Raw genomic sequence first — 27,982 nt, forward strand, 5'->3', positions numbered from 1 at the left:
GGTCTGCTTTTAACATATTCTGAATTTCTCAATAAATTTATGATACCTGTGAGGCCAAAAGAATACTCCATTATCTTTGATGCAATTCCTGGCAGAGTTGTATCATTATTACGAAATCCTGGATTTTATCCTGTAAACATTGATCACCAAACCAATTTTTGTAGTGATACAATATTTATTGGGGATATTAATATTGTAATAGATAAATGTAGTAACAAATATATTAGAAATATTTTAAAAACCAATTATTTGCCTTGTTCAACAATGTTTTGGTCTACTAAATATGAAAATGTTAACTGGAAAAAAGTATGGTCAATAACAAATAAGTTTTTTATTAATAATAAAATTAGAGAGGTATCCTATAAAATTTTACACAAAATTTACCCTGTCAAGGAGTTGCTTGAACGTTTTAATTTGAATATTGAAAACTTATGTGAATTTTGTAGCAATGCCAAAGAATCTGTGACTCATCTTTTTTTTTATTGTATATATTCAAAAATGTTTTGGTTGGATGTTTCTAATTTCATTTCTAGGTTGTTTGGAACATATATACAAATTAATCTGTATGATGTCGTTTTATTTTTTTGTACAGGACAATGTTGATTCCAAAAGTACGATATGCTTTCTTACACAACTTTTTATTTTATTTGGAAAATATCACATTCATGTGAAAAAATGGTCTAAAGCTAAGCCAAATTTTGAACATTTTATAAAAGAGATTAAACAATATGGTACCACATTAGACAAAATTAAGAACAAAAAAGCTAGAAAGACCTATGAAGCTTTTTGTTACTTTAAATTGTTGTAATTTTACCCTTGGCTTGAATTGTTTCACTTTACGTATTATGATTATTTATTTGTTTTTGTACTTGCTGCGAGTTGTATATGTTTGTACAAATCTTTGTATATTTTTTGCATAAATAAAAAAATAAAAAAATAAAAAATCTCGGGGAGTTCAATGCGCAGATTCACAAAAGGCTTGCTGTTGAAAGATGGATCAGTATCCTGTTTATTTGGACCAGCTGATCCACTGAATCACAACCTGTAAGTATGATAAATAATAGATATTTATATTTTCTATATAGCGTTCAAAATACAGAACTATTGAAATAGGCATATCGTTTCTGAAACGCGCTGTACGCCGTAGACCAATCACAACAGACTGGGCCATCTGACCAATCAGAGCAGAGCAGGCTCACGGAAAGGAGGGGTTTAGAGAGACTGAATCTTTGAACTGCTTCGAACTAAATCGTTTGAGAATCGCTGGAAAATTAGGTGATATTAAATGCATATTTTGAGAAAACCTTGCATGCATGCAATCCTATTGTAGGAGACTCCCAAAACAATATTATGAACCGTAAAAATGGCATAATAGGGGCACTTTAAATGAAAATAAGAAATGCTGCATTGGCAACTAGCTGAAAAAAAAAATTGGGGTAACAATAAAAAAAAGGGCTTAGTTAATGTTACTTAAAAATTAACTAACAATAAGCAATACATTTATTACATTCCTTTATTTATTAATCTTCGTTAAATGTTAACAAAAAACTGCTCATTGTTAGTTCATTTTAGCTCAGGTCCATTAAATCATATTAACAGATACAACATTTGATTTGAATAATGTTAAAATGTTTAAATTAGCATTAACTGAGATTAATAAATGCTTGAAAAATATGAAAATGAAAAGTATTCTTCTTTGTTAGTTCATGTTTACTAATGTAGTTAACTCATTTTAACAAATGGAACATGTATATATATATATATATATATATATATATATATATATATATATATATATATATATATATATATATATATATATATATGAAGAGTTTATTTGCAAAGACAGATAACTTTTTTTTTATTTAATAAAGTGTTTTATTATGTAATCATGTTTTTATTGTGTTTTATTTTGTTAGTTAGCTGTTGTTTTTAGTTATTTTTAAACCTAACCAAAATAACCCAACTAAAGTTTGATTGAGATTAACTGGAATGCACAATGAAAAAACATGGTTTCTGAGAATTGTTAAAAACGGAGTTATCTGTTTTTGCAAATGAACACTTCACATGATTATGGTCATGCTGTTTTTGTAAGTAACATATTGAAAATAATCAAACAAAAATGCCATCTTGCTGATGAAAATGTAAACAAATAAATATCTAAGTGACGTACAAGTGCTGTGTGAGAATGTAAAATCATATTTTCTGTATTTCTGAGGATTTTAATTGATTTAGCCTTCTGAACATATCTTGAGTGAGGAAACAGACCTGCAGTTCCTGTGCAGATCCGGGCATGGACAGAGGGGGGCAGTTTTCTGACAGGTAGTTCTCCTTATCTACCTTAACCTGAACGACTTCTTTCTCCAGAATGCCCTTCGCAATGCCGAGCACCAAACTCTGTGGACAAATGCATCACTGAGACCCTGACTCTCCCACAACACCATTACAATTTAACTAAACACATACCGACAAAAACAGAAGCAGTCAGTGAAAATACACTATTATAAAAACGCCATGTAATCACTTGACATGCACAGTTCCTCTTCAGGAACTCGAGCTGCTTCGAGAACGCTAGGGGAACGCCTTCAGCGACCCACGCTCTGAATCACATGTGAAATCAGTCCAATAGCTGAGCGGGACGTCACGGCGGATGACGTCATGACCAGAAGCTATAAAAGCACGTGCGGCGGAGCCAGCGTCAGCTTTCTGTCATTCAGTGAAGCGCTCTGTGTGTGTCAGTCATATTTATTGTTGTCTGTCAAAAGTCTATAAGCTCCAGCTATGTCTAAGCTCATGCAAGGACAAAGCATTTCAAGGGCGAGAGCAAGCCACGTTGTAGGTTGTGTGTTCCTCCCTGCCCAAAGATAACGTTATATCACGAGTGGGGACACACACAGCCTGTGCGTGGTTTGCTTGGGAGCGAAGCATAGTTGTTACTGCCTTGCTTCGCTCTCAGAGGGCTCTCTTTGAGGAGGGAGCCTTCACTAGCGTTCCTCGCGGTGGAGTTAAACAGCCTTCGCCGAGGTGGAGTGGCGGCTGTGCTCGTGGGTTTCGCGAATGGATCTGCTAATCACCGCTCTCGGGGTTCGGAAACCCGCGCTGCGGTACTTCCCCCCCGGGGAGAGGGCGCGACGCTCCACCTGTCTTTCTCCGAGAGCTCGCCAGTTGCCCAAACACCAGTTACACAAGCATATTATGCCTTGTATTATAATGAGCAGCATTAATAAGGAGCGGAGCTCACGCAGTCGGGGCGGATTGTGTTTTTTTTCCCGTTATTAAACTCTCCGCTCTCGGCAGAGTTTTTCCGAGGAGTGTGTCCGTGCCTGTGATCTTGCGATTGCGGTCTCGCTGCTGCTGAGGCACGGCGGCGACGGAGAACGCGGAGATCGCTCATGATCTAGCAGACGGGTTGGGTGGGGTCACCCCCACGCTAGTGGGTCTCGAGAAGGCTCGAGTATTAGAACAAGAAGTAGTTACTCCTCTTAAGGAAGGAGGCCATCGAGGTGGTCCCTCCGCACGAGACAGACTCCGGGTTCTACAGCCGGTACTTCATTGTTCCGAAGAAGGATGGGGGGGGGTGGGTCCCCATTTTAGATCTGCACCTATTGAACCACTCAGTCATGCGACTGAAGTTCAGAATGCTCACACTCAAACAAGTCGTGTCTCAGATCAGGTCCGAGGACTGGTTTGTCACGATCGATCTGAAAGACGCATATTTCCATATCTCCATCCTTCCTCATCACAGGAAGTTCCTGAGGTTCGTTTTTGGGGGCAAAAGCCTACCAATACTGGTTCTTCCTTCCAGAAGTTGGCCTTCGGGATGGCGAGCCCCGCCTACTTTAGCCACTCTTTTGTTCTCTCGCCCTAGCTGTGCAGTCTTCCACACTAGGCAGAGATTTGGAAGTCTGGCGACGTGGGCATTCTCGTTCCTCTAGCGTTCTCGACGCAGCTCGAGTTCCTGAAGAGGAACGTCTCAAGTTATGTATGTAACCCTGGTTCCTCGAGGGAACGAGACGCTGCGTCTCGGTGCCATACATCCGGCATCCCTGCCGGCGCTTGCTTCATTCCTAGAAGCTGACGCTGGCTCCGCCGCACATGCTTTTATAGCTTCCCGGTCATGACGTCATCCGCCGTGACGTCCCACTCAGCTATTGGACTGATTTCACATGTGATTCAGAGCGTGGGTCGCTGAAGGCGTTCCCCTAGCATTCTCGATGCTGCGTCTCGTTCCCTCGAGGAACCAGGGTTACATACGTAACCTGAGATGATTTCTTTCCTGTTGAAACAGGAAGTAGAGTGGGACATATCTTTTTTATTTTTAAGCTTCTTAGTAATGTCACATCCAGTTAGTCAGTTGCAGATGGTATTAAAATTAGGGTATTTATCCTCCTACAGAGCATTTGATTGGACAAAGTCATACATGTTTTGCTCTGTAGTTGTAGAAGAGGAAAACTAAAAAGTACATTTGAAACGTGAAAGTTTTAGTCAACATTCAGGAGCTAATAAGTAAAATAATGCAAACAGACATCAACTAAAAGTCACAAAATTCAAATATTAATTTAATATTATTAATAATCACATTGTTATGTTGTAATAATTATATTTTTTATATATTAAAATCCACAAGTCAAAAATCAATTTAATGCAATATTTAATTATATTATATTATATTATATTATATTATATTATATTATATTATAGTATAAGCATCTGTGCATTATTTACTCCACCTTGAGATGGTGCCGGCGGCTCGATGTCATCTTTTTTCTATCATGAGAAGATGAAGGAATTACAATTTGGCAAAACAAGAATAGATTCCCATTTCTTCGATATTAAATGTAAGTAACTGAGATATTCATATACTCACTCAGACATCTTGGCCACCTGTTTTCTTCACCCCTGTACAGAGTCCAAATCAGAGCAAAGATCTCTTTTATAAATTGACTGGACAATGATATACATTATTTAGTCATAGTTAATTCAGAGGTCCTTATGTGATATATGCACGTAGAGAGACATCATATGGCGTGCATCAATATGCATTTGCATCATATAGAGTGGGCTATATTTTCTGCATTCCTAATTTGAAACTGGCACTTGGAAACATCTTGTAAGCGTGCCCACTGCGATCCAGTATCCCAATCTCCGAATCTCCATGCTTATGGAAAAAAATATGCAGATGCCAACAATACAACCAATCTGTAACCCTGTCTGCAGACAGCTGCATAAATCACACAGGTCAGATTTAGCTGTATTTAGACGTCTTACATAAATATAACAGATCTCTTCAAAGCGGTTCGACAGATATCTAGGAGGGCTTTTCCATTAATACTGGGTGTTTTGAATGTTTGTTTGTTCACATATGCGTTAATGCTATAATCAGAATGCATTAGAAATACTATTCTGTCAGCACCTGACTGGCATTTTAGCAAATATATCATGCACTTAAAATATGTAATTCTTGTGCCAAGCTCATTTTGACAGTCCAACATGCATTGCAAGATATTCAACTGGCATATGTCATAAATTTAGGATTAAATAAGTTCTGCATAAAATTACATATATTTATTTATTTTCAAATCTAATGCTGAAATCACTTTTTAAAAAGAGTTATTTTATAGTTTCGGATAGCTTTAAACTGCTTACAGAAATACGTTTGTCATTCAAAAAATAAAAATAAAATCCAAACCACAAGTTCCGTAATTTCCAAGTATATAATAACCCAAAAAGCTGATAACCCAAATGGAATCAAAGCCAAAAAAGGCAGATGTTCTCCTCACCTATATGATAAAGTTAGGCAGCCGTGCAGTCCTGAAAGAAGAATGCCTGAAGGAAGCAGAGCACTAGCACCAGAGCTGCGCTCAAGAACCGTATATAAGCCAGGCATCATCATATGGCTCCCCTCTTTATGGTAAGGCACTAAACACAGTTGGTTTGCCAGCCCCTTGAAATATCCACTTCTAATGTCTGCCAAGCAGACTGCTTAAAATAGACGAACGAGAAAGACTAAATTTCCAGATGTCGGTATGATTAAACTACCAAGAAGAACTAGGCCAAGACGGATGTTGGATGTGATCTGATATGGGCCACCAGGAGTCGTTCCTCTGCCAAATTAATTGATTAACATGCAGAGTCTTGGAGAATAACAATTGTTTTTGTGTTTCTTACATTTGCTGCTCTTTCTTTGGGTTATAACTAAGAAAAACCTTCAGTTATTTTTATTTTTCTAGACAAGTATTGGCTGAACCGACATTCTGCCTTGTAATGATCACGTTTCTTATATGTTTAATTAATAGAAACCACTTATTAATTGTGCTTCAAAGAGGTGCTCCCCCTACTTCGAGTTAATATGATCCTGCAAAGTCAGCAGTGCTGTATAATAAACATAAGATCATTTCCAAATACGTACACAGTTGTTAAGCTGGTAGTGTACTATTTTCAGACACTCCTCAGAGGGCATCCTTATGCTACCAAAAGGATATCATATATATTATATAATGTTTTATGTTCTTATTTTGGTCAAATTACAATTGTGGGTTATTTTGAAGATTTTTAATCATTTTTAAGAAAGTCTCTTATGCTCACCAAGGCTGCATTTAATGGATGAAAAATACAGTAAAATATAATTACAATTTAAAATAACTCTTATATGTGAATATATTTTAAAAATGTAATTTATTTCTGTGATGCAAAGCTGAATTTTCAGCATCATTACTCCAGTCTTCAGTGTCACGTGATCCTTCAGAAATCATTCTAATATGCTGATTTGCTGCTTAAGAAACAACTGTAATTAGTTTAGTGATAAAAACAGTTAAGTAGGTTTTGGTCAATTACATTTTGGTCAGTTAAAAAGGTTGGATGTTTTAAATCAATATTCGCAAACCATTTCACTTCTATAATGTTACATATTTCCCTTTGAAATGGGATATTTAACTAGAAAAAATATAGGGTGGGACTTGATTTTTTTTTTCCTTTAAAACCTGACAGGATCATGAAAAGTAGGTGTTACATAAAAAAATGGACACAAACCTAAACCCAGGGTTGCAAAAAAGTGACATGCTTATCTGTTTTGCTTAAATTCTAAAATATATTGAATTCTATATTGAATTTCCTAAATTATGCATGCATAATATTGTAATAGCTCCAAAATGTATGCGAACCTGAATCCAAGTTTGCTAAAACAATGGTAACAAACTTAATTGTTGGGTATTGGTTGACGTTACCCAATAGCCCATGAGGCCTATGTGTCGTCAGTGAAGAAAGAGTATACTTAGAGAAAGTGTGAACAGATTTTAAATTTTTCAGATTGAATTTTCAGAACTTTCAATTCATTTGAGGTTGAATTTTCTTGAATAATTAGCACTGGCTCTGAATACATTTAAAATCACAGACAAGAAGACTCAATGAACACCATCTGCTTCGAGGTGTCTTACAGACCTCACATTCAGTCCACTCAGTCCCATCCTCTACACACTGTTCACACATGACTGTGTTGCCTCCCTCAAGGACAACATAATACTGAAGTTCGCTGATGACACCGCAGTGATAGGACGGATCACTGGCGGGGATAAAGCGGCCTACAGGAGGGAGGTGGCCAGTCTTGTGGCATGGTGTGAGGACAACAACCTCACCCTCAACACGGACAAGACAAAGGAGATGATAGTGGACTTGAGGAAAAAGAGGAAAACTCACCAGCCACTGTTTATCCGAGAGATTGAAGTGGAGAGGGTGAGCAGCTTTAAATACCTGGGGGTCCACATCAGCGAGGACCTCACCTGGACACTCAATCACTGCATGGTATGGCAGCACTACAGTGAGGGACCGCAAACGTCTGCAGAGAAAAGATCATCAGAACTCCACTGCCCTCTCTGCAGGCCATTTACCATCGCACAGAAGAGTCCACAGAAGAGCTGCATCCATCATTAAAGACCTCACCCACCCTGTTCACACTCCTACTCTCAGGACGGAGGTACATGAGTGTAAATTGCAGGATTTCCAGATTAAGGAACTCCTTCTTCCCCTCAGCTATTAGACTCTTAAACAGGTAGCTAGCTAGTGGACTTATCTATCTCAGAGAACAGCTGGTCCAAATTGTTTCATCTCATTTGAACATTTGTAATGTTATTGCTGTTATTACTACCATTGTATATTTGTTAATATTACTCATGTAGCCTCATCTCAATTTGCACATCTGTTACTGTTACTGCTGCTATTGTTATCATGTAGTTGCACTCAATTTGCACATGTTGCAAAACTTGCACTGACACGCACCCTCCCCCAACATTCATACATGTGAGCTGCAGCTGTACAGCTCCATTCAGCATTGGATGAGCAACTTTTCTGGAATAAGATAAGGTGAGGATGTCATGGTCAATTGTACTTGTTGATTAAAGGGGTCATATGATGTTGCTAAAAAGAACATTATTTTGTGTATTTGATGTAATGAAATGTGTTTATGAGGTTTAAGGTTAAAAAAACACATTATTTTCCACAAACTGTACATTCTTATTTCTCCTCTATGCCCCGCCTTTCTGAAACACATCGATTTTTACAAAGCTCATCGGTCTGAAAAGCGAGGTGTGCGCTGATTGGCCAGCTATCCAGTGCATTGTGATTGGCCGAATACCTCAAGCGTGTGACAGCAAAAGTTATGCCCATTACCAGACTGTGATGCCTTGTCCCGGCCGGAGCGACGAGACAAAACATTAAAACCCATTATAAACGAGGCATTTGCTGCATCCAGTGGGGACAAAATTACGGATTGTAATGATAATGATTTATACTGTCTTTTTTACGCGTTGCGTTGCATCGCGCCGCATAAACATAAAACCATGTCTGCGTTTGTGATCGGAGAAATTACAAACTACACTGCTCAAAACTCGCGTTTGAATCATCAGTGGCAAATTCTTTAAATATAAAAAAACGTACTTACAGACTGTGAGTCAGAACAGCCGGCATTGTAGTCTACTCTACCGGGATCAGGAAACATTCCTCCATAAAATGTGCCGCACACATCTGAATATTTGGGTTGAACTGTTCTGGAACAGTGTTGTAAATACAACTTAACCACTGATTTCTAGTCGTATCCTCTTTTGGAAGGCCAAACACAAAGTATTTTTGCTTTCACAACGAAACACAGCGGGCCTGAGTGAGCGGAGGCCGGCGGCTAGAGTGAGGAACGGTGGCGGGCTAGAGTGAGCAGAGGCGGGCGGGCTTGAGAACGGCACGGCCAGCGGATTCGACAAAGGAGCATCCAGCGGGCTTGCGGCAACCACATGTGACGACCCCGGGCTGGACTCCACTTTGTCCACAGTGAAAGCTGATCCGGCGATCCACAGCATGAAGTTGATGTATTTCCTCAGCAACCAGCACGGATCAGCTCCAGGCATGACGAAGCGGATATCGTCTTCTTTTGGAAGGCCACAACGTTTCACAACGAAACACACAGCGCCTTCACGACATGGTGGCAGCAACAATACTACAGCGAGAATAAAAGTTAAATCTTCTTTCTTTGCGTGAACATTTGGCCGGCGTTATGCAAATCTTCCCACATCGTGACGTTGACATGGGGGCGTGTTAGAATGAGCCATTTTAGGTAGGTGTGGTTGACTCTTAACTTTTATAAAGAATATCTCTTTGGATTTGAGACTTTAGTCTTTGCAACTTTACAGATCTTCTTTATGCACCAAGAGCTTGTAACACTCCAAAGAGAAAGGAAAAATTGAAATTGCATCATATGACCCCTTTAAAGTTAAAATAGTGCATCATTCAGATTTGCCTTCAGTTAACATGAAAGAAGAAAAGAGTACCGAATAGTGTTAGCCAATCAGTTTTGATAGATAATCGGTTGTTGTTTTTTTATCAACTAGCTTGTCAAATGTGTTTAAAGCATTCCTGAATGTTAGGCCTGGGTAATATGACAATACATATCGTGGCAATGATATAAAGTGTGAATCGACTGAACTTTTTCCGTGCAGCTTTTAGTGGGCAGGAATTATTGGAACGTTGGAGTGGAAAAAGAAGCATGAATGAATGAGCAATAGAATGTGATGTGCTTGGTGCAGAGAGAATGCCGACAAGTAGGCCTACACTTTTAACTTAAAGGGTTAGTTCACCCAAAAATTAAAATTAGCCTATAAATTACTCACCCTCAAGTCATCCCAGGTGTATATGACTTTCTTCTTTCAGACGAATCCAGTTGGAGTTATATTAAAAATTGTATTTGATCTTTCAAGCTGTTTCATGACACTCAGTGGGTGTTGCATGCATCAGTCCAAAAGCAGTTAAATAGAAAGCGCCCATCCATAAAAAAAGTGTCTCACACGGCTCTGGGGAGTGAACAAAGGCCTTCTGTAGCGAATCGATGTGTTTTTGTAAGAAAAATATCCATATTCAAATCGTAATAATCACTTTAATGTAGCTTGCGCTCACTGTTGTACACTGGAAGCAGATCCGGGCGGATGACGTATGAGGTCAGCGTTGCGCATGCGCCGGTGAGTCTCGTGAAAACCAACGTTTGTTAACAGGAGCAAAGGAAGCAATGTTTCCTTACTTTAGCAAAGGAAAACCAGTCTCCCCTCTTGGCTTCTATCGAAATCCTCCGACATTCTTCTTTACAAATCCTCATTTTGTTCTTCTAATTCTTGACCATTGTTTTGTTTTGATCTCTCCTCTGCGCTTCCGCGTTTGATCACTTCTGAGCGGCGCATGCGCAACGCTGACCTCATACGTCATCCGCCCGGATCTGCTTCCAGTGTACAACAGTGAGCGCAAGCTACATTAAAGTGATTATTACGTTTTGAATATGGATATTTTTCTTACAAAAATGCATTAATTCGCTACAGAAGGCCTATGTTCACCACCCGGAGCCGTGTGAGACACTTTTTTTTATGGATGGGCGCATTTTAATTAAGTGCTTTTGGACTGATGCATGCAACTGATGCATGCAACACCTGCTGAGTGCCATTAAAAACAGCTTGAAAGATCAAAGGCAATATTTAATATAACTCAGACTGGATTCATCTGAAAGAAGAAAGTCATATACGTTGTATAATTCTGCGAAACGACAGGGGGCGACTCTGAGTAATTGTTCTCCAAACCATCAGAAAGCAGCAGTGGGAGATAGTAGTTTGCCGAATAGTTTCTCAAAGAGTCATTTCGTGAGAAGTTTGTGAATAAATGGATTTTTCACATATAAACTGATTAGGTTGTGGGTAATTTTGGAGGGCACATGTGAAAATGTTTTTGAGTACACTTCTTAAACCCACACAAAATAATTCAAAGAATCGTGTAAAATGCAGTAAACTTGAGATTATGATTTGTGACATTAGAACAAACCATATAAATATAACATATGTATAACACTAAATTAAATAATGCTTTCTTATATGTTTTTTTTATTCATTAAAACATTTTTTTAAATGAATGTTTGTATTTAACATGGACCATTATTCATTATTTCTGATATTGCAGGCTCATTTTGTAAATGTAAGCATTTTAAATTTTAGACAAGTGCAAACTTGGTGCTTAATGAAAACTTTGTCACATTCACAAAATCAGGTGATTGTGTTCACTCATCTATGCAAATGTTTATGTAGAGACAAAATAATTAGGTTAATCAGTGTCTGTCATCAACAGTTTAATTTGTGAAGACACTGATGAATGGTTCACCACAAAAAAATCTTAAGGTTTTGGTTTTATTGTTCAAAAACAAAAAAACAAAAACAAAAAACCTTTTAACAAATAGTGTTAAATGCTATCTAAATGAATTCTATTTTTAAAATGTAAACTTTATATACAACAAAATAAACTTAACATGAAATAAATATACTTTTTTTTTTTTTAGTTTTGTATTTCCTACAGGGTAGGGGAAGAGGTATGTAAAATGAAAACACAAGTTTCTAAGCAGTTGTACACATCGAAATGTGTGTTTGTTTGTTTGTTTGTTTGGTTTTTTTTCCTGCAGAATAGGTCTAGATATATTTCAGCCTATAGGGATACCTGTACTGTATGGCCAAATTTACATGCATTTTGTGTATTTTCAAAATACAAAATACTGTATTTGTATTTAAATTAATTTTTCCACACAGTATTTTGTATTTGTATTTAAACACATTTTTCTACACAGTATTTTGTATTTTTATTTTAAATACATTTTCATGTATTTATGCCCATCTCTGAATGTGAATCTAGTTAGGGTTGGAAGAAGCACATGCAGTATTACCTGCAGCTCCCACCATGACCAGCAGATATCGCTAGAGAGATCTCCAACTCTCCATCCATCTCCCTTCCTCATTCTTAGTCCCTGAAGAAAAGCATCAAATGGGAGGTTAAAACACAAACCAATGCTCCAAATGTAAGGTGAGTGTTTAAGTCATATTTCAACCAACAGATTGTTTTTTTTTTTTGCTTTCCAGACAGTTTACTGAACACAAATATATATATTCTTTGTTTTTAGTAACACTTTTGGTGAAATTGGTGGTGTGTGTTTTTAAATAAATTATACTTTTCATACTATGGTGTGCCTATAAATCGGGGCATATATCTTCCCTTTGATATGCTTGGCATGGATTTGTTTTAACCCCATTACTTGTTAGCAATGCTGCCATTTTTTTCTTAGGCATTCTTGATATTAACATTACCTTTAAAATAGTTTTAAAAATAAAATACCAATAACTACCAACAGGAACACTAAAGAAACTACATTGCGTAAATAAACCTTGATGATTCCTTCAAAACGACATATGCAATAAGTGTATATCTGAAAATTCCATAATGCAGAGAAAAACCAAAACTATGTAGTAATATCAGTGTCAGTTTCATATACGTAATTGCCTAGTTTAGTCATACATGCCTTAAGATTCTGAACAAATTCATCTTTTACACTTTACATGAAATAGTGCAGGGAAACAATCAATTGTCAAAGAAGCACACATATTATCCTTCTTATTTTGTTAGAAAATTTATGCTCGCATAAATAAATTGATTAAATGCAAACCAAGTGTAATCATATCCAAAATAAGCCCCTCACAGTGGGATTCTATTTCTAAGTGTCAAATCATCACTTCATAAGTCATCGAGCAACACGCAAGCTGCACACGTTTATTCTTATGGCAAAGTCTAGTGCAAATAATTTATAAATATTAAAAATCGAATTACATATTAAAGTAATTGTCACAATGACATGTTAAATAATGGCATTAAGCTTCACAATATCACATTACTTAAAATCCATAACAAACACACATTTGAAATGTACACATTTTCATGATGTTTACAATTGCAATAATAAAGGACTTTTATTATTGCAAAATTAGTATTTGTATTGTCACAGGCCTAACAGACATTTACCACTCCAGCAGACAAGAACCATTTGACGGTTTATAAATAAACTTGCTGAGATTACGTGTCGATTTTGCTATTTTAAATAGAGTTAGATTAATAGTGGAATTACAGGTTTAATCCGGAAAGCAGGTGTTGGCAGTTAGATCCGGTAAAGAAAGAGTGCGTTAAATCCTTCAGATTCAAGGTAAGTGTAGCAAAGTTCATAGTTCGGGAAGAAGGAGATGGGAACGGCGAACATTCAACCAAAACTTTAATAATAAAATAAACACAAAACAGCGCGACAGCCCCTCGCGGACGACTGTCGTGCACAAACAAAACCAAAACACAAAATAAAATCCAGGCCTGGTCCTCTCTAGTCTTTCACTGTTGTCACTCCTACTTTTATCTTTCCGGAGCTCCTCCGTGAGACTCGAGACCGGTGAGTGGCGCAGGTGTCGTGCATTAGCAATTACTCCACCGGCCTCGCTCCGTTCCCACGGCTCTCGGCCCCGACCCTCTCGTCACATATCCCCATCGCCCCTCACAGGCCGGGGGGTACTCATGAGACTGTGCTCTACTCCCCCCCCTCCCCCTCTGGGGGAGCCGATCACGGTGGCCGCGGCGTGCCTGGGGGTAAGGACAGACAGACGAGGCGAGAGAAAAGGAGACGGAAGGATGAGGAGAGACAGACGAGAGAGGGGAGAGAGGAAAAAAGAAAAAAAATTCTGGGTCCGGTTCCCAGACACACTGCCTGGGAGACTGGCAGACAGAGTCAACCGATGGGTGCTCAAGGCAGCGAGCAGGATTCACTTGCTGTTGAAGGCAATGGGAGTTTTTAATGCCATTCTTTTATGGCTCAGCAAAACCTCAGATATCTCTTTAAGGATCACTGTGCTGTGTTGCTAAGGCCAGTGGATCAGAGCACACATCTGAAATTCACACCACAAATACTTCCATGTTCCCTTCTTAAAAATAACTTAACCTTTACGTCATTCTTATTATTTGCTTATTTATCTAATTAAGAATGTGAGACCTCTGCTAGTTGTATAGTAGTGCCTACTTAAAGTTATTAAACTAATAAGAGAATCATATACAGTTTAAGCTGAAGAAATACACCAGTAAATGCCTAGAGAGATGTTGTGGGACTTGAATTTACTCACCCAATGATCCATCATGAAATATAAAGGACATCATTCTGCAAGAATTATAAAATATTCTAATTATATTTTAACCTCACATTGAATATTAACCTAATAAAGACAAAACAGTGATTTGAGAAATGAAGAATCTTACCTTAAAGATAAAACGAGCAGTACTTGATTTAGACTTGAAGTTAGTTACACTGAATTATAGTTTAGAAAAAATTAAAAACTTGTTTGCAACCCATTTTACTTTAAAAATAGTGGCAGATTTCAGCGTGCAATGGGATATTCGATGTGAAAAAAAATGTAGGGTGGTTCTATGAGACATAAAAAGTTGCATCAGGTGCTTTGAGGGACTGAAAAATAAGACGTCAACTGAAAAGGAAAGTCATTTTAACATTGACAAATTGATCATGATAAGACCAGGAATGTCTACTAAAAAGTAAATAGGGCTGAATTTGTTAACCTTAAGTAATTAAAAAAAAATTGTAAACAATTTAAAAGTTACAGGTTGATAGTTTAAACAAAGTTACATAAAAAAGCAGAAAGCAACAATTAGTACAGTGGGGGTTATTTATTTAGAAATGGCATAATTTTGACAAACAGTCAATCTGTATAGAATTACAAACTGAACCCTTCATTGTTCAAGAGAGTTTTGACTGGCATTTCTATGGACTATAAATTGAACTGTTACAAACATTTCCTTAACGCAGTGCATTTTATTCAGATCCTAGTCAGAAAAAAATCATCGTGGAATACTCATCAACAACATCTTCAAGCTTCAGATTCAAACATCTTCTTCCTGCCGCCCATACCAGCCTTATCCTCAATGTTCTTACGCCAGTCACCGACATCACGCAATTCTTTATCCTGTGAATGAGAGTAGGATTTTCAGCTTTTGCGACCTGGAAGTTCTTGACCTTATCATCTAAAAACAAAACTTTGGTCATCTTTTGTACTCGCCTCTTCTTTGACCTCCTTCTTGACTTGTTTGAGGTTGGCTCTCAGGTCCATGGAGATCTTGTGCTTGGAGCCCAGCAGAGCCTGAAGCATAGCGTCAGCAGACATGCGCACTTTCTTCAAAGGAGGCTTCTTGAACTTGCCCTTCAGGTCGACGATCTTGATGTTTAAGTCTTTAACCTAAAACAAACGAAAAATAATCTAAAGACCACCTTGTTCATGGACCACATAGAAAAAGATATTTCAAAAACGTCTTACTTCATTGACCACCATGATGGCTTTGTGCTCTAGAATATATCTCTCCTCGTCAACATCCTCGATTTTTGCATGTAACTCTTTGCAGAGCACCTGTTGACAGAATAAAGTTCATGCTTAAAAGTTTCCCAAAAATTCCAACTTCTCTTAGTAGTAGTAATAACTGAATTGGACCTGTAGTTCTTGTTTAGAAATTGGGTATGACAAGGGAGGACAATGATCTTCCATGTATCTCTTCCTCTCCTCCTTCTTCTCTATATCCTCTGCATCCAGTAAATCTTTTGCAACCTGGAGCATCATGCTCTACAAGCAAATATGGCTCAATAAGAATCCTTATTCTTTTTCTTCTGTATGGAACTGTTTGATGTTGGATTGGTTCAATAAGACATGAGCTCTTACCTTCAGGCTGTGTTTTTTACTACTAGACATTCGTTTGCTTAGCAAGGGGAAAAATAAAGACATTAGGATATTGATTTCTCTGTTGTGCTACCATAGTTAGATTGTACTTTGTTAGGACTGATCTACAATATTTACAGTGTTTGCAAAGCAGCACAGCACTGATATTCCTCAAGCATTCTGGTTAGTGTTTGTTCTAAACCAAAGTTGTTAAACTTTTGCAGCAAATGCAGTCCAAACTGCTTAAAGTACAGAATTTTGATTGGTATTTTCTTTCTTGCATCCATTTTACTATATAGCCATCTTTACGATGGTGTCATGCATTAGCAATTACTCCACCGGCCTCGCTGATTATCATACATAGTGTTATGAGAAAAACTACTGGAGAAAAAAAAAAAAACACACACACTGAATGATGGAATCAAGATGGCATACTGTACTTACTCAGACATTTCAGAGAGTTTATTTGCACCTCTTTGACAGAAAAAAAGAGAAATGCATCAGAGCTGTGGCACAGTGGGTTATGCATATGTTCAAAACATATCAGAGCTATCAGTTTGAGTCAGACCTGAGTCATGTCCTGATCCTGCTCCCTGTCTCCCTATATTGCTGTCTGAACCGTACTGTACAATAAAGTAAAGTGATAAAGCTCAAAAAATAAAAATAACAGATGAACTAGAGGACCATCCATTTTGGGAAAAAAAAACACTATGCAAGTATATCAACACAAATACACACAGCCCAAGACTGGTTACCCACTGAAGCAAGGTTGAGCCTGGTCAGTACCTGATGGAGACCTCCTGGGAAAACTAGGTTTCTAGTGGAAGAGGTATTGCCACAATTTCTGGCAACATTGTTGACTTGACTGCACAGACACTATTGGAAGAGGACTGAACTGAGCTGGACGACGACATCACTGAATCAACAATGAACTGATAAACTGACTGTTTTCTATTGTCCTCTTGCATTATCAGCACACGTTTTTCCTGTTTAACACTGCTTGACACAATCTGTATTGTATGAAGCGCTATATAAAAAAGGTTACTTGAATTGATGTTTTAGTGAGACCAGCAGCGGGTGCTCACCCTGTGGTCTGTGTGGGTCCTAATGCCCCAGTATAGTGACGGGGACACTATACTGTAAAAAGCACCGTTCTTCGGATGAGACATTAAAATGAGGTCCTGACTCTCTGTGGTCGTTAAAAATCCCATGACACTTCTCGTAAATTGTAACCTCAGTGTCCTGGCCAAATTCCCTCCATTGCCCCTTATCAATCATGGCTTCCTAATATTCCACTGCACTTGCGCCATTGTGCTATGGCTGCCATCGCACCATCCAAGTGGATGCTACACACTGGTGGTGATGGAGGAGAGACCCCTGATATGATTGTAAATAGCTTTAGGTGTACGGTAGTACACAGTCAAGCGCTGCATAAAAATGCCTCATTCATTCATTCAAATGCTTCTCAACATTGCCACAAGGGGCACTTTAGCGTACATTAGCACAAGCTGTCTTTTACAGTCAGTTATTCTGTTGTCATGGTGGAGCAACATTTTGAAGATAATCTTACTGAGAAAGTTATAATATGAGTAATGAGGTTCGTTACCATCAAGTAAGTCCACGAATCACGCACTTTAGTGAGTATTTTTCTAGAGTATGTTTTCTGTCAACTAATTATAAACTGGATAACACAGTTCTGACTAACTGGCAATGGACAACTACTTCAGGTTAAGAATCTAGTGGTGGTAAGCCAAGGTTCGTTTCTTGAAGAGTTTGGATTTACAACCTTAGGTACAAAAGCTAGTACTGGGGTGGTACCCTTACAGAAGGTACACCCTTTGTACCTTATTTACATTAACAGTACATATTAGTACCTAAAGGGTACATAATAGGGACTTTCACAACGGGAGTTATAGGAACTCAGTTATAGGAATGGAGGTCCACCAATAACTAAATTTTCCCAGAAGGCCATTTTATTTTTCTTGGTTGCATTCGCACCACCAGTAGGAACTCTGAAGTGCTGTAAACCGGCCGATGGCGACATCATTTAAGCGTGCCATTCAACGTCAACAACTGGATGATGGAGGACTGAGAAGTGCTTGGGCTAAAGCATCAGTTCATCTACCACTGTTTTCCATGTTCATGGAGTTATTTCATAGTGCCGGTGTTTTGTATGGCATGTGTTAGGCCAGTCAACGTACATTTACCTCACTGGTAGTTCCTATTGTGCTGGGATATATACTTCTCTGAAGTAGGTGCTAATTTAGTTTTCCCAAAAGGTTTTCAGGTCACGGTCGCTTAGCAACGGCAGATGCCACGAAAGCGCAAGCTCCCGAGCATTTTGGAAAGAAGGATAAAGCGGTGCGACCACGTGTTTTTAGGCATGACATGTGAACGGCCCCAAAGTCTGTCTACACTGGACGCAACAAAGCAACCGTTGCATATCATTTGAACTTTGTGTGAGTACGTCATAAAGAGAACGCGGCATCTGTTTACTGTCGAGGATTTGTCATGCCGCGCCGCATCCAGTGTAGACAGACAGCATCACTGATTATAATGGGTTCATTGTATTTTGTCGCGTTGTGCCGTGCCGCTCGTGTCCGGTGTAGACGCGGTGAGAGCCACACAGATGCACGTGAATCCTAATTTCTGTTCACTTCTGCATCTATTTGTGCCTGAAATACTGTGCTCTGCAAGTATCCTTGTAAACACAGATGCTTATGGCTTAGGTGAAGGGAAACAACTGAAAAGAAAATGGATGTGGAACAGTATATTGGTTCGCAATCACAGCAGTTTAATGTTCCTGTTGCTTTCTGTGGCATGAATGTTAATCAAACAACAAAACACAAAGAAAAATCACTTTTGTAGCTTTAACACAGATTTGTTAGATTTAATTTATGGTGAAAGCTATGCAGTGTTATTTTACATTTGATTATTCAATTTCTGTACCTGAATACTGTTAGACTTACCTGAAAAATATAAAGCACTGCTTATTTCATTTGTATCTTTGTTCTGTTATTTATCTATGATTGTAATTTGTTTGTTTCTTATGCTGATTTACTCGCCTACAAAATCACCCCAATTATTGATTTTTTTTTTCCAAATAGAGCTATATTGAAGTCATCTGATTTTTTTTTTCATATCGCGCAATATATATCGCAGAAAAAAAAATATCGCAAAGTGAGGTTTTTTTCCAATATCGTGCAGCCCTAGTGTAAACTCAAGAGGACCACATGGTTCCCAAACCTCTTTGACTCATCCGAGAGGATTTTTTTCTAAGAGGTCGCTGCAATATGATCTCAAGGCCAGTACATCAGCTGCAGACACAGCCCCATCCTCAAGTGCATCTCTGGGATGTCAAAGATATGACAACACAGCTCTCCTTTATTCCCTCGCTAAACAAATGTCTCAAATGTCTTTCTTAATATACACCTGCTTTGAGAGACAGACCGGGCTAACTGATGACAAACTGATTGACTAATTTAGTACACTTAAATGGACTCTTAATGCCTCAATGACATATTTAGAAAGCTGCGAAGACAACAGTCAGGTCACATAAGGCTATCTGAAGAAAGACTATTCTAAGCAGCCATGGAAGAATATTGAAGACATGCTTAGCAGAAACACATGGCAGAATAGATCAAGTAGTACAGTGGTGTTGTTGTGTAAGAGTTTGGTAAGCATACTCTTAAAAGGTCTCTGAGGAAATATATGCATATTCCAGATGTTCCAGAAGGTTAAACCATTTCAAATCATTACACAAGATGTCTGAGATGAACTAAAAGGTCTTTGTGAATAGTCAGCATTGTCTTTCAGATTAAAAAGTACTGCATTTCAGTTTTAGACGAGACAGTTTTGTAAATCAGTTGTTAACGAGGAGGACCATAAGAAGGTGCTGACAGGTGGAGTAAGACTTAAGGATCAGTTTCAAATTTATGCTTGTGTCTGTGTTCACTTTCCAATGGCCACTTCATCAGTCAATATATCAAACCTGACCTCAGCCATTAGGTGACCACTTTTTAGCGAACTTTTTAGCATGGTGTTTCCAGAATAAAAGACTTCAGATGAGTCAAAAAACTAACTTTTCATGAGTTAGAATCACCAACAATGATCATACAATGTTGTGAGGACTATCTGAAGATATTTTCACCAATCATTAACAAATCAACTAGTACAACAAATAATTTATACATTACATTCATGTTCTCAGCAGGTGCCTTCTTACCATAGCGACTAACAATAGAAGAACCAAACCCCATGACCACCCTCTCAATCACCTTCATCATCAATCCCACAAACTACATTTTACAACTTTCAACAAAATCTCCAAAAAATGGTATTTGCAAGGCTAAGACAATGAAGCAAGGGAACTGCTCTCACCTTTCTAGAAGAACAGAGGAACGTCTTCTAGGGACGAGACACAGGCAACGGACGTGTTAAGAAGGTATATATTGCATTCTCTGATCACTCTGTAAATCCATGGTTTCTCTTTATGGAAGTGGATTATCCGCCACACCAATGAGCTGACAAGGTCATGAAATACGGCACTATCCCTTCTTCACTGCGCCATCAGTATAAATAACCCTTCAAGATTGCCATTCTTATATTCTGAGGATGACTTTCTCACAAAGGCCTTTTTGTGTCACAAGCATCTATCTATCTATCTATCTATATCCATGGTAGATTGTACCTTCAGGATTGTGTTTTTGGCATCCTCCAGTTTCCGGTCAGTTTCTTGCAGGTGCCAGGAAGGTGTCACTGTAACCTGTTGTATTTAATCATAATAAAATGTGTTAGCAGCTTTTATTAGTCATAAACCAATACAGACTGACCATAAATACTTACTTGTTCCACAGATCGGTGAGGAAATAATGTAAAATAAAAAGCTGGTTACAAAGTGGTTTATTCGACAAAATGAATACAGGACTTCATTCTTGCTTAACCAATTTAATGATACAGAACCAATGGTGAACAGAAACCTAAAGTATCATATTTACTTTTAATAGCTTTCTCGTAATAGCAAATGTAAATGAGTGTGTTATACGTACACACACAGTTTATCACACACGAAATACATATTTTTAGGCCAATTCTAACTGAGCAACACACTGAACTTAAAGGGGTCATATGATGCGATTTAAATTTTTCCTTTCTCTTTGGAGTGTTACAAGCTCTTGGTGCATAAAGAAAATCTGTAAAGTTGCAAAGACTAAAGTCTAAAATCCAAAGAGATATTCTTTATAAAAGTTAAGAGTCAGCCACTCCTACCTAAAACAGCTCATTCTAACACGCCCCCACATGTCTACATCACAATGTGGGAAGATTTGCATAATGCCACCTAAATGTTCACGCAAAGAAAGAAGGCGTAAATTTTATTCTCACTGTAGTATTGTTGCCGCCGCCATGTCATGAAGGCGCTGTGTGCTTCGTTGTGAAAGCGAAACTACTTTGTTTGGCCTTCCAAAAGAGGACGATATCGCTTCGTCATGCCTGGAGCTGATCCGTGCTGGTCGCTGAGGAAATACTTAAACTTTGCACTGTGGATCGCTGGATCGGCTTTCACCGTGGACGAAGCGGAGTCCAGCCCGGAGTCGTCACATGTCCTTCTGGATGCTCCTTCGTCGAAATCGCCGGCCGCGCTGTTCTCAAGCCCGCCACCTCTGCTCACTGTAGGCCGCCGCTGGCGTGTGTGATGCTGTTTCCTTGTGAAAGCGAAAATACTTTGTTTGGCCTTCCAGAAATGGACACGACTAGAAATCAGGGGTTAAGTTGTATTTACAACACTGTTCCAGAACAGTTTAACCCAAATATTCAGATGTGTGCAGCACATTTTATGGAGGATCGTTTCCTGATCCTGGGAGAGTAGACTACAATGCCGGCTGTTCTGACTCAAAGGCTTTAAGTACGTTTTTTATATTTAAAGAGTTTTTATATTTTATATATTTAAAGCAAGTTTTTTTGGGCAGTGTAGAGTAGGGCTTGTTGTTTGTCATTTCTCCGATCACAAATACTGACATGTTTACGTGGCGCGATGCAACGCAACGCGTAAAAAGACAGTATAAGTCATTATAATCCATAATTATGTCCCCACTGGATGCAACGAATGCCTCATTTATAATGGGTTTTCATGTTTTTGAATCATCGCTCCAGCCTGACAGGGCATCATCACAATATGGTAAGGGACGTAACATTTCCATCAGACGCTTGAGGTATTCGGCCAATTGCAATGCACTGGATAGCTGGCCAATCACAGCACACCTCGCTTTTTTCAGACCGATGAGCTTTGTAAAAATCGACGCGTTTCAGAAAGGTGAGGCATAGAGGAGAAACAATAATGAACAGTATGTGGAAAATAATGTTTTTTTTTAACCTTAAATTGCATAAACACATTTCATTACACCAAATACACAAAATAATATTATTTTTAGCAGCATCATATGACCCCTTTAAAAACAAAAACAAAAAAATTAAGCCTCGGCCTCAAACATCTTCTTCCTGCCATCCATGCCAGCCTTGTCTTCAACATTCTTACGCCAGTCACCAACATCACGCAGTTCCTTATCCTATGAAGCATAAATTAAAGACATTGGGTCAGTGAGTCAAAATATTTAGGGTCTAAGATCAGCATCTTTTAGAATTTAGAAGTTTCTAAGCTCTTTTGGACCAAGAAATACAGGAACCTCAATGAAAATGAAAACAATGCAGTTTAACGCTCACCTCCTCTTTGACCTCCTTCTTGACTTGCTTCAGGTTGGCTCTCAGATCCAGAGACACCTTGTGCTTGGAGCCCAGCAGAGCCTGAAGCATAGCGTCGGCCGACATGCGCACCTTCCTCAGAGTTGGCTTCTTGAACTTGCCCTTCAAGTCAATAACTTTGATATTCAGGTCTTCGATCTACAGACAGTCAATGAGGGCCATCAGTATAGAAACTAAAAGACAAAACACAAACTGGATTGGAATAAAATTTAGATGACATCTTACCTCCTTCGCACTTTTGTTGACTTTCATTTCCATATCGTATCTCTCCTCATCAGTGACATCAATTTTGTGGTGAAACTCCCTGCACAGTTCCTAAAAACAATAAGAATTATTTATTTTAGTTATCCATTTACCATGTTTTCTAGGGTGTCATGCACATATTTAATTATTTGCTTTTTTAGAAGGTGAATTTATTGTCTGGTACCTGTAATGCCTGTGTGCCTGAAGGTATAGACAGAGCCGGGCATGTCTCTCCCATGTATCTCTGCCTCTCCACCTCTCTGTCTTTTACTTCCTGTTCCAGTATACCTTTAGCGATGGAAAGCATCAAGCTCTGGGACACAGAGAGGCTGGGTGTCGTTGTTGCTCATTAATCTACATTGAAATATGTTTCATTTTGAATCATACAGTACCTTTAGATGATGCTTGCGACTCGACGACATCTTTTTCCTGAAAGTTTTGAAATCATTAAAATATATTGTGTTGAAGCAGTAACTAATCACCACAAGACACTTCACTTTTTATTTTACTTTTTAAGCCCAATATACACGAATAAAAAATTTCAAAAAATTCTGTTAGTTGAGGTAGATAATGATAATCTAAAAAGGGGAAATGAAAATATTCACTTACTCCGACATCTTGGCTGAATTTAGTTTTTGCCCCTGTGAAATAAAATACCCAATTTACAATTAACACAAAACACTGGTAATATTACAGTGTGCAATAACCATTTATTCTCAAGTAAAAATACTTTTGTGCATTGGATAATGGAAGTTATCTGCAAAATGGCACTTAATCAAACTAACCACCAATCATCACTACACTGTAAAATCCAATAGTATACCTTACTTAGATTTAATTAGTAATCTTTACTTAGTTGTTGTACTTACTAGGTTTTATTAAGTTACAGCTACTTTCAAGGCAAATAAAACAATTTACTTACGGTTTTGAGTGACACTTACTTAAAATATTCAAGTAGCCACAAAGGAACCAATGACATTAATAAAGCAGTGAGAGGCAGCAGTGCACTAATATGATGCTAATGTGCAACATAACAACAGAAGAAGAAGAAGAAGAAGAAGAAAAGAAAAAGAGTCTTAATAGACTTTTCACTCATTTCCTCCATGTCTGCAGTTATCTGTCACTAGTTGCATTCACTCGTTTCACAGTCATCATAAATGATGAATTTTCAATACAACTGAAATATTTGAGAGAACATCACATAAGCTGACTTCATATTCAATTGATGTTGATTTTCCTAAAATGTGTTTTTTTTTAACTCACCATTATAGTGATTAGCATTCGCTTTGGTTGGGCACTTGGAACTTTGTTTATGTTACTATAATTATCTTCTGTTAATGCACCAATGCAATATGAAATCAGAGTAGTTTAGTTTCAAGGGGGAAAAAAGTAATAAAAAGGTATATGAATATATGATATATGATTTATTTTTGTGCTTGTGTTAGGCAATTCACTTTTGAAAAATGTATTTTTCATAAATACCTTAAAAAGCGTATAATTGGGTTTATATAATCCTTAAATAATGTGTGGTAATATGCAAATGTCACACACAGACTTAAACATTCAGCACGCGAATCACAACAATGGTAACAATTCAATTTAATTTATTTTTATTAACTGTAACAATAACCATTTTATTTGCTCTTTTTGTTGTGCTACTTCTGACACAAGACAGCAAATAAAAACAACAACTGTAAAACAAACCATCTGTATAATTTATTCATGCCGCAATGCACTCTGGGAGTCAGTGAGTAGCTATACTAAGTCATGAGTAAACCTAAATGAAAGGATCAAGTACCCCCTACAGTTCTTTTTTAGTTACTAGAACTCTCGTGTAAGTAAACTATACTAACTAAGCATCTGTCAGTACAACGTACTATTCCTATTTCGTACTATTTTACTTCGTTTTTTCAAGGCAATCAGTTTGCATGCTTTTTTTAAGTAAGCCCAACTAATTAGATTTTACAGTGTATGTTCAAATAAGGCCAAAATGGAGTCTTCTGGTCTAAAGTGAATCATATGCTATTTGTGAGCAGAAAATCTCTAGAGATGCCCTGTGCTAAGCCTGTTTCTGGGTGATAATCAAAATCATGACCCCACCTCTATTCCTTCCCTCCCAATCATCTGAAACTGATCTAACATAAAGACTCAAACCATGACGTCAATTTTTTTCAAACCCATCCATTTAGTTAAAGACTGAACCTAACTTGAATGTTTGACCAAATGATCAAAATGTACAGCAAGGCAAGATTCCCCCAATGAAAAATTCTGTAATTTACAAATTTACTCCCATATTATATTATATTATATTATCCAATAAATGTAATAAATATAACATTAAAACACATTTTTAATTAATTAAATATTTTTAATTAATTTTAATTAAATTGTACAACATGAATTTTCCTACTGGAATCAAAACAGTAAATTAAAATTGCTCAAAACTAAACAGTTATCAACTCTCTAATCTACTTTGTATTTCAGGATTACATTCAGAATGCAATTTGCAATGCCAGGTCTAAAGTTTGACAATGAGTATCATTGTGATAATGTGAGTAAATATGTAGTAAAGGCCTTTACATTTGAGCTATGCCAACACCACAGATTTAAGCCATAGCGTTATTGTCTAAATCGCCAAAGAGATCCCTGTGCGTCATTTTAGAGCCGCCGACTGAACCCTAATATTTAATTAAAGAATAAATCTTGACGACAAAATAAACACTGGTGTATCACCTTCCAATCCTAAAAGCCGAATCGGATAGCGTTTCCAGAACTCAAATCAACACATTACATTCCAGCTACCAAGTGTGTATCCCAAAATAGTGCAGTGACTTTTCAATAGCAGTTTTCTGTATTTCCAGTAAGGATGCAGAATTAATGTCTTATGACAAATGAAATATAATTAAACAGGATAATTGATTTCCCAACGAAGTCTGAACGATCTCTTTTGCAAAAACTCTGAATTTTTTGAAAAGGCTCTCAATTCACAAAGAAAAGAAAAAAAAGAACAATTATTCAGCAAAACACCTTTCAAATGCATCACAAATAGCTAAATCCAGTTAAAAATCTGAAATTCCACAAAGAACAATCGTCTGTAACAACTGTTTTTTTTTTTCAAACTATAGTGCAGCTGGCTAAGATGCATCTAGATGCAATTCCAACAGCATAAAATACATGAACAATACGATAAGCAAAGGAAAAACAGAGAAAACTGCATCTTACCTATGAGCTGAGGCAGACACAGCCACAGAATGGAGGAAGAATATGGTCTCTGCGGGGAGCGGGCATCATAAGTATATTGTATTCCCCCATGACCAAGGAAAACCCATCTCTATGTTTATGGTAGTAGATGCAATCACAGGGCCAATAGGCTCTCAAACACCTGAAACACAATATCAAATCCCTCATCTCCACCCCGAACCCCCTGCATATAAATAACCCCTCTTTAGATTGTGTATATTTTTAATCAAAGTGAAGCCCACACATGAGGCAGAGATAATGAATATCAAGACACCAGCAAGAGCCCTGCATTACTTTGCTAAGCTTTTAAAAAAGCATTTCTTCAGCTTCGCATATACAGTGAAAATCTTATTTAACCTTCACTTTTAAAGCAAAAGGAATGGTGCCCAACAAACATTTTTGATTGAGTTGTGAGTTTATTCATATAAATAAATACATTTAAAAAGAAATGAAAATTAAAGAAAGAGAAACATATTGTTCATGAACATTTCTGAACAGTTTTTTTAAATGTACACTCTAAAAAATGCTGGGTAAAATAGGGACAACCCCAGCAATTGGGTTGTTTTGACCCAGCGGTTGGGTTACTACCCAGAAGGTTGGGTTAAACATTTAACCCAACCTCTGGGTCAAAACAACCCAATTGCTGGGGTTGTCCCTATTTTACCCAGCACTGGGTGGTTGTATTTAACCCAGCATTTTTTAGAGTGTACATTCAGAAATAATATTTTTATAACTTAATGGAAATGCTAGCAACGCATTCTTAGAACATATTTTTTGCAAAGGCTCAGTTTATGGATAATAATTGAATCACTTGGTTAGGTTTGCCCATTGGGCGAATGTCACATACAAAATTAATATTCAGATAAGTTGTTATGACTAGGGATGGGAAAGTTAAGAAATGTAGATTGTGGTTCATTTAACAAATCTTTTAGTGTGTTTGAGGGATAAATATTTTAATAATTCTTATTAACCACAGATTAACTGCTATTCTAAGACCCCCATAAGAAAGTTCCAGAAGGAACACTTGGAAAAATAGCCAGGTGACAAGTCCATAATAAAAAAGCAAAAGGTGCTCATATTGCAAATTTTATTAAACTAGCAGCAACTTTACCTTCCATTTCCAGCTTGACAAATTAACTGGAAGGGATATCAACTGTGATTTGATCTCTTTCTTGCCTTTTTTGTTGTTGTTGTTAAAACAAAGAAAAGCCAGGCAGGTCTAAATAGACTGGAAGCATTATTGCTCATTCAGTAGATGAGCTTGTGAATGTATGCGGAGTAGCATATTTCTAACTGTTCTATTTATGTTTCCAAATGGTTGGTCTGGTGCTGATGGCTAAACTGGGACTCTTCCACCCCAGGCATTCAATTATAGTGGTGTAATTGGTACAGCTGTCAAACAGAGGGCAGGACGAGTGTCTGAAAATGTGGCAAATAAGGACCATAATGATTTTCAGTACATTTTTGGAATTCCTATGTGGGAATGTTGGGGGATATGTTTTAATTTCCCATTCTATAAAGAGGCTGTTAAATTAATAATGTGTCAACTGAAAAAAAAAACTGATAACACTAACACCTCTACCATTATCAATTTAATAACGTAATCCTAATTTAATCACTGTTAATACCTGCTATAAACCTCATTCTCAAATTCTGAAAAGATTTTC

At 37.6% G+C, this 27,982-nt stretch overlaps 3 protein-coding genes and 1 long non-coding RNA gene across 4 annotated transcripts in view; 1 reads left to right on the forward strand and 3 right to left on the reverse strand.

Moving 5' to 3' along the window:
• LOC107595230 (troponin I, fast skeletal muscle-like) overlaps positions 1–5,879 on the reverse strand; it is a 9,986-nt gene extending 4,107 nt beyond the window's left edge. Inside the window, exons 1-4 of the mRNA XM_016285574.1 lie at positions 5,781–5,879; positions 4,868–4,899; positions 4,731–4,767; positions 2,269–2,397 (exon numbers count right to left, since the gene is read on the reverse strand). Of these exons, the coding sequence (XP_016141060.1) occupies positions 2,269–2,397; positions 4,731–4,767; positions 4,868–4,875 (174 nt within the window). The 5' untranslated portion in view covers positions 4,876–4,899; positions 5,781–5,879. The remainder of the gene's footprint in view (positions 1–2,268; positions 2,398–4,730; positions 4,768–4,867; positions 4,900–5,780) is intronic.
• A 6,386-nt stretch (positions 5,880–12,265) lies between these two features.
• LOC107595233 (uncharacterized) lies at positions 12,266–22,902 on the forward strand. The gene is made up of 3 exons (XR_001610247.1): positions 12,266–12,360; positions 20,287–20,520; positions 22,827–22,902. It is a non-coding gene; the product is annotated as an uncharacterized lncRNA (long non-coding RNA).
• LOC107595232 (troponin I, fast skeletal muscle-like) lies at positions 15,035–20,531 on the reverse strand. The gene is made up of 7 exons (XM_016285576.1): positions 20,457–20,531; positions 16,521–16,550; positions 16,080–16,116; positions 15,855–15,983; positions 15,684–15,773; positions 15,429–15,605; positions 15,035–15,335 (listed from the first exon to the last, which is right to left on the reverse strand). Exons 2-7 carry the CDS (start codon positions 16,526–16,528, stop codon positions 15,240–15,242), a joined length of 537 nt encoding a protein of 178 aa, XP_016141062.1. The 5' UTR covers positions 16,529–16,550; positions 20,457–20,531; the 3' UTR covers positions 15,035–15,239.
• LOC107595231 (troponin I, fast skeletal muscle-like) lies at positions 22,497–26,361 on the reverse strand. Its single transcript, XM_016285575.1, has 7 exons — positions 26,298–26,361; positions 23,685–23,716; positions 23,468–23,504; positions 23,260–23,388; positions 23,058–23,147; positions 22,794–22,970; positions 22,497–22,639 (listed from the first exon to the last, which is right to left on the reverse strand). Exons 2-7 carry the CDS (start codon positions 23,690–23,692, stop codon positions 22,544–22,546), a joined length of 537 nt encoding a protein of 178 aa, XP_016141061.1. The 5' UTR covers positions 23,693–23,716; positions 26,298–26,361; the 3' UTR covers positions 22,497–22,543.
• Positions 26,362–27,982: the final 1,621 nt, after the last annotated feature.

This window comes from Sinocyclocheilus grahami, unplaced genomic scaffold, assembly GCF_001515645.1.
Source record: "Sinocyclocheilus grahami isolate Dianchi unplaced genomic scaffold, SAMN03320097.WGS_v1.1 scaffold199.1, whole genome shotgun sequence".
Taxonomy (NCBI): domain Eukaryota; kingdom Metazoa; phylum Chordata; class Actinopteri; order Cypriniformes; family Cyprinidae; genus Sinocyclocheilus; species Sinocyclocheilus grahami.

Bases quoted from the DNA above. Each gene is read 5' to 3' on its own strand.
- LOC107595232 (XM_016285576.1), bottom strand. The intron at 15,984-16,079 runs GTAAGAGCTCAT...ATTTGCTTGTAG, and splicing joins GTAAAAAACACAGCCTGAAG to AGCATGATGCTCCAGGTTGC. The intron at 15,606-15,683 runs GTAAGACGTTTT...CGTTTGTTTTAG, and splicing joins CCATCATGGTGGTCAATGAA to GTTAAAGACTTAAACATCAA.
- LOC107595231 (XM_016285575.1), bottom strand. The intron at 23,148-23,259 runs GTACCAGACAAT...TATTGTTTTTAG, and splicing joins CAGGCACACAGGCATTACAG to GAACTGTGCAGGGAGTTTCA. The intron at 22,640-22,793 runs GTGAGCGTTAAA...TATGCTTCATAG, and splicing joins AGAAGGAGGTCAAAGAGGAG to GATAAGGAACTGCGTGATGT.